Source organism: Helianthus annuus, chromosome 2, assembly GCF_002127325.2.
Source record: "Helianthus annuus cultivar XRQ/B chromosome 2, HanXRQr2.0-SUNRISE, whole genome shotgun sequence".
Taxonomy (NCBI): domain Eukaryota; kingdom Viridiplantae; phylum Streptophyta; class Magnoliopsida; order Asterales; family Asteraceae; genus Helianthus; species Helianthus annuus.
Window position 1 is genome coordinate 41,508,343 of NC_035434.2, and position 7,052 is coordinate 41,515,394.

At 39.3% G+C, this 7,052-nt stretch overlaps 1 protein-coding gene across 1 annotated transcript; it reads left to right on the forward strand.

Annotated features, from left to right (window-relative positions):
* The first annotated feature begins 420 nt into the window (after positions 1-420).
* Positions 421-2,532, forward strand: LOC110914710 (heat stress transcription factor B-4). The gene is made up of 2 exons (XM_022159476.2): positions 421-1,108; positions 1,656-2,532. Exons 1-2 carry the CDS (start codon positions 854-856, stop codon positions 2,442-2,444), a joined length of 1,044 nt encoding a protein of 347 aa, XP_022015168.1. The 5' UTR covers positions 421-853; the 3' UTR covers positions 2,445-2,532.
* Positions 2,533-7,052: the final 4,520 nt, after the last annotated feature.

The window sequence follows — 7,052 nt, forward strand, 5'->3', positions numbered from 1 at the left end:
AATAGTATCTTGTTTGATAAACTTGAAAAGTAATTTTGATACACTTGTAAAATAATTTTGATATAATTACCCTACAAGATCATTTTACAAAATTATCCTACAATATTACCCTACAATATCATTTGTAGAGTAATTTTAATAATTACCATACGAGCAAATAATTATAAAAATGTCATCATGTTTTTTTTTTTCAAATCTTTCTTACGTTTTATACAATAATGCTATTTGTACGTGAACGAGTATGTTGTGTTTAGTTAACTTTACTATGTAATAGCATCATCACTTGTCGTATATATGTTTGTAGGGTTTTGTTTTAACCCAGGTAGGTACCCAACTATCATCTTCAAAACAATTGATAGTCCAAGAGAATCAAATCAAACCCTTAAAAATACATAATTTATGACACGCCCCATTTCCTTACCTTCTCTTGTGCGTGCGGGAGCGCGGCTTCAGGAATAAATTCAAGATTCATACCACTTTCACTTATAATAAATACATACATACATTCAGAACCTAGTGAGTGTGTGTAAATGTGTGTGAGAGAGAGAGAGATACACTGTGTGTGTCACGGGTTTATCTTGAAAGGCTCTTATTTCACAGTCCTAGACCAGACACACAGACACATATTCTCTCCTTCCTCTCTACATAATCGAGGCTACCCTGCCCTTCTTTCATCTCTCTCCTCTCTCTCTCTAGAAGTTTTTAAAGTTCAAGATTTGTACACACACACCGAACCCATCTTCACCAACCCTGAATCCATCTCTCTTTCTCTCTCTAGAATCATTGTCTTAAACAAACAAGAAGTGGAGAGCACCAATAAGAGTAAACTCGAAGAAACAAAGTTTTGATTTAAATGGCGATGATGTTGGACAACACATGTGATGGTGGGATATTATTGTCATTAGACTCACACAAAGCGGTTCCGGCACCATTCTTAACAAAAACATACCAGCTTGTTGATGATCCGGCAACCGATCACATCGTCTCGTGGGGCGAAGATGATACTACTTTTGTTGTCTGGCGGCCGCCGGAGTTTGCTCGTGATCTGCTTCCGAACTACTTCAAACATAACAACTTTTCCTCGTTTGTTCGTCAGCTTAACACCTACGTAAGTTTTCAAAGATGTCTACTAACATGTAAAAGATGTTTTAAAGTGTCCAAAATATGGAAAAAAATATATATATAACTATAAGTTTGTTAGTCAAGTTGTGACATTTGATTTTTTTTTCATTTTAGAGTATGAACCTAACACTTTTATGTGTAGTTATGGGAGTAAAAATGTGTATAATAAGCTATGATAATATGTTTAGACTCTTAAAAGCTTTTGTTTTGTCTTTTTTTTTTTTGGGGGGGGGGTTAACATTGGACTAATGAATACTAATGAACTCTACTGTTTTGTGTAGATATTGTGAGGAAAAATGTGGATAATAATATGCTTAGACTCTTAAAACTTGAAAAAAAATTAAAAAAAATACATATAAATTAGTAAATCATTTTTTTACATTAGACTAATGAACTCTAAATTTTATGTGTTTTACATGAAAAATGTGCATATTTAGCTATAATTTTTTATTTTTTTTTTAACGGCAAATATGTTGTAGGGGATTATTGATTGTTACTAATTTTGGGTTTTTTTTATGTTTTGTTTGGATTAGGGTTTTAGAAAAATAGTACCGGATAGATGGGAGTTTGCAAATGAATTTTTCAAGAAAGGAGAGAAGCATTTACTATGTGAGATCCACCGCCGGAAAACATCACAACCACAAGTGGCAGTCAACCACCACCACCCCCACCCCTTCACCGGCATTGGCGGTGGCAATGGTTTCCATAGTGGCACCGGTTTCTTTGCATACCAAACAACACGAAGTAATTCTCCACCAGAATCCGACGACCATTTATGCTCACCCCTATCCTCCCCCACCACCACCAACCCCACCACAACCACCGCCGCCGGAATGCTTGGAATCTTCAACAACGGACGTGGCAACTCCGTGACCGCGTTATCCGAAGATAACGAACGGCTACGGAGGAGCAATAATATGTTAATGTCCGAGCTTGCACACATGAGGAAGCTTTACAATGATATTATATACTTTGTACAAAACCATGTGAAGCCGGTAACACCAAGTAATTCATATCCTTCATCTCTATTATATTCCAACAATTCAAATGTGACCGGTTTGATGCAAAAACAGCAGCATGATCAACAACAACAACCGTCTAAAGCACAACATGTTCATTCGATAACAATGAACAATGTGGTTGATGATGTTCATGTTAGTAGATCAACAAAGCTGTTTGGAGTGCCGTTGTTGTCGAAGAAGAGGTTGCATCCGGAGTATGGGAATAATAATAATAATGCAATGGTGGAGACTCATAAAGCAAGGTTGGTTCTTGAAAATGATGATTTAGGGTTGAATCTTATGCCCCCTTCTCCTTGTTAACTTTTGTTCATGTTTTTAGAAAGAACCCATTGATCAAGACATCTTGTTTAGCTTAGTTAAACAATATTATTTACTACTCCACTATTTAGTTTGTGAGATGTGTTTTGAGTGTATGTGTGTGTGTGATATGGAAGATGAAGCAGATGTATATATAAAGTTTTTAGATTCTCCAAGAACATGATGTATTTTGTTACTTTAGTCAAATCTCACATCGGTCAGTTACATTCTACGTTAGAGGTAGAATGTTCCGCCTTAAACACGCTCTAGGATGGGTGACCTGCTGGGAAGTCTTTATTCTTAAAGAAAAGAAACAAATCTAAGAGCGAGTGAGTTATCGGAAAAGATTCAAATGCAAGCATAATGATAGAATTAAAATACCACAGAAATCATATGATTCTCTTTTCTTTTCTTTTTCTTGAAAGGCAAAAATATGATTCTCTTGCTATCTATTTCTATGTGCATTTTATGTGATGATGATCATATTATCCAGTGGGAGTGTGGAGGCAATAATTATCTGGGCTCGAATACCAATCTTTATTGTTCTTCTTTAGCATTTCTTTCTGGGGTTTTTGTTTGATACCTGTAAGTTTCAGTTCAGACTCATTAATGGCAAAGAAAAATGAGATGAGAGAGGCCTTTCAGAGATGTCTTCTGTGCACATAAGACTTCTCATAAGACAAAGGTTGATGTTCAGTGCATTTATGGTGATTACACGTACTGTACAACCTATGCATTTATCAAGTCAAATTACACCTTGACCACTGAATCACACTTTGATTTGTTTTTGTTACACGATTTTGTATAAAAAGTTGAGAACTTTAAAATTATTTTGAAAGGGTCATGGAATCTATTTTCAAGATTAAAATCATTTGACTTAGAGAAGTAGCACGGAGCATGATCCAGAAAAGAAGAAAAGAAAAAGGGGGTCATCATCATCATCATATCTTTGTGATTAATATTGAATAAACTATTGTTAGTACTAATAATGATTAATTATTTGAAAAAAAAATCATATTAATATGTGTGTGTGAGAGAGATATTAGTCAGTCATGGCATGTGTAAAAAGAAGACAGATAGATGAAAACAAAAATGATTTTAGAAAGGTGTAAAAGAGAAGAGAAGTTTGAGTTATTCGATGAAAGTGAAGTATGGGAGAAAATATAGTCTAAAAATGTTGGTTTGAAACGTTCCAATCAGTCCAGATTTTATAAACGTATCAAATCTTATGTCTTTCCATTGAATAGAGATTAACATATATACACATGATAGAGCTAAAGACTAGGAACCAGTAGCTACAATTGAGGAGTAAAAAGAGTGCAGAATATTGACTAATAAATTACAATTACAACAGGCATTAATTGTGAATATTCATTCCGATTTGGTGGGAGACTCGGTTTTGACCGAGTGTGCTTCAATATGCCCCCGCAAGATGGACGAGCGTGAGAGTAGACCAATCTTGGATGTTAAAAAATTGAACCGTTGACGTAGAAGAGGCTTGGTTAGAGCATCCGCAAGTTGATCATCTCCTGATATGTGTGTGACGCGAATGGTGCCATCTTGAACTTTTTCACGTACGAAGTGAAAGTCTAGTGCAAGGTGCTTCATGCGGGAGTGAAAGACCGGATTTGCTGAGTAGTGTGTTGCACTTAAGTTGTCACAGTAGATGGCAGGTGTGACTGTGGATTTGAGACCCAGTTCAACCAATAAGGAGATTAGCCATTGGACTTCGGTTGTGGTGGAAGCCACAGCGCGAAATTCTGCTTCGGTGGATGATCGAGCAAGTGTTGGCTGACGTTTGGAGCTCCAGGAAATCGGGTTTTGACCGAGATAAACAATGTAGCCGGTAGTACTTCGGTAAGAGGGTCGGTCACCGGCCCAATCCGCATCAGTAAAAGCGTGAAGCTGCATAGGGGATTTCCGTTTGAAGAAGATGCCATGATGTAGAGTGCCATGTAGGTATCTTAGCAGTCTTTTTAGAGCTTCCCAGTGTACATTTGTTGGCTTGTGCATGAACTGTGAAAGTTTATTAACTGTAAAAGAAATGTCAGGACGTGTTAAAGATAAATATTGTAGTGCACCTACGAAAGCCCGGTATTCGGTTGGAGACGGTAGGGGTTCACCATCTAGGACAGTAATAATAGAGGAAGCCGACATCGGTGTAGGTGCCGGTTTGCAATTACTCATGTTAGCTTTGGTGAGGATATCAAGAATGTATTTGGATTGAGATAGAAAGAGACCATGGTTGTGAGGAATGACCTCGATGCCCAGAAAGTAGGAGAGATTGCCAAGGTCCTTTAAAGAGAATCTGGCAGCAAGAGTTTGAATGAAAGATTGGATGATAGATGGATTGGCTCCGGTGATGATTATGTCATCAACGTAGACAAGAATGAAGATGGGGGAAGAAGTAACTTTGTTGATGAAAAGAGAGGGGTCGGATATAGAAGGTTTGAAGTGAACCGATAGAAGGTAGGTTTTAAGTTCGTCATACCAAGCACGAGAAGCTTGACGAAGGCCATAGATGGCCTTGTTAAGTTTGCAAACGTGGGTGGGATAGGAAGGGTCCACGAAGCCTGGGGGTTGCGACATATAAACCGATTCGGTTAGGGTGCCTTGGAGGAAGGCATTGTTGATGTCAAGTTGGCGTAGAGGCCAATTGTATGAAGTGGCTATAGCAAGAATAAGGCGTAGAGTAGCCGGTTTGACTACGGGACTAAAGGTTTCAACATAGTCTAGACCGGGGCGTTGATGAAAACCTTTAGCAACAAGGCGTGCTTTTAGGCGGTCTACCGAGCCATCGGGTTTGAATTTAGTGCGGTAGACCCATTTGCATCCAACAAGGTTAGGAGCGTTGTCGGGAGGAACAAGGGTCCAAGTTTGATTGCGTTTGAGGGCCTCGAACTCGGTTTGCATGGCATCTCGCCATAGTGGTTGTTTGAGAGCTTGGGTAATATTAGTGGGTTCGGGAAGGGTGTGAGTAGTGGAGTGGTATAGGACAAAATCAGAGTTGTGGTATTTCGGGTTGGGTTTACGAGTGGCTCGAGTTTGGTAAGAGGCAGCGGGTTGAGGTGAAGAGGAAGTTGGTTCTGTGGTTTGGGAAATATTAGAGGGAAATGAATCTGAGGGAATATGTATGGGGGATGAAGTGGTGGTTTGGTCCGTGGTGTGGGAGGGCTCGGTGGGCTGTTGTGGGAGTTCGGTGGGGGTGGGTGGAGGTGGTCGTCTTTGGTAGGTGATGATTGGTGGGTTGGAAGAAGAGGGTGCCGAAGTGGTGGTAGCGGGTGTGGAAGTTGGAGAAGGAGAAGGAGAGTGGTTGGGAAGGGAAATGGATTGAGTGGTAAGGGGTAACCAAGTGTCGGGTGATGGTGGAGCGGGGGTAGAGGTTTGAGAGAGAGATTCATAAGGGAAAATATGGTCAATAAAGTGGACATGACGGGATGTGTAGATTCGATTTGTGAGCGGGTCAAGAAGGTGAAAGGCACTTTGGGAGGATGAGTAGCCTATGAATATGCATGGTTTAGACCGAGACTCGAGTTTATGTTTCAAGTATGGGCGTAGCCAAGGGTAGGATAGACAACCGAAACCATGAAGTTTTTCATAGTTGGGAGTAGTGTGAAATAGCCGATAGTAGGGGGAATCATTGTTTAGAGTGGTGGTGGGTAATCTATTTATGAGGTAAGTGGCGGTGGTAAAGGCAAAGGGCCAAAATTTGAGGGGCATTTTGGCATGGGATAGCAATGATAGGCCGGTTTCGACAATGTGGCGGTGGCGTCGTTCGGCGTAACCATTGTGCTCGGGTGTGTGAGGAGGTGAGGTGAGATGAGAAATGCCACAAGAAGCAAGATGAGAGGAGAGTTTAATGTATTCTCCACCATTGTCCGAAAATAATTGTTTTATTTTGGTTTTGAAATAATTTTCAACAAGTTTTTGAAAACGAATGAATGTGTTAAGAGAATCCGATTTGTATTTTAATGGGTAAATCCAAATATATTTTGTGAAATGGTCAACAAAAATAATGTAGTATTTGTAGCCATCGAAAGATGTAATGGGAGATGACCATACATCGGAAAACAATAATTCTAGAGGAGAAGTGGAATGCAAAGAAGATGAGTGAAAAGGTAATTTGTGACTTTTGTTAATGCAACAAGAATTACAAGTTTCATGCTTGCTAGAAATAGAAGGGACAAAGGATGCTAAAAAATGTAAAACTCTTGAATGTGGATGTCCGAGGCGATGATGCCATGAAGACTTCTTGGTGGTTTGCAAGTGAAAAAGTTGTGGAGACTTGGTGGAAGAGAGCTCGTATAGACCATGGCTAGTGGTTCCCCGAAGAATTGTTCGGCGAGTGGGAAAGTCCTTAATAACAAAATAAGAAGAAAAAAATAGGATTAGTATGTTGTTATCAAGACATAATCGAGAGATAGAGATAATGTTTCGAGATATAGAGGGAACACAAAGAACGTTTTTAAGGATGATAGGGGTATTAGAAAAATAAAGAACCATAGTGCCAACATGAGTAATTTTGAGAGACGAACCATCACCGATGATAAGTTCCTCGGTACCGTCATATGGGCTATGCATGGAAAGTGCATTTAGATCATTTGTGATGTG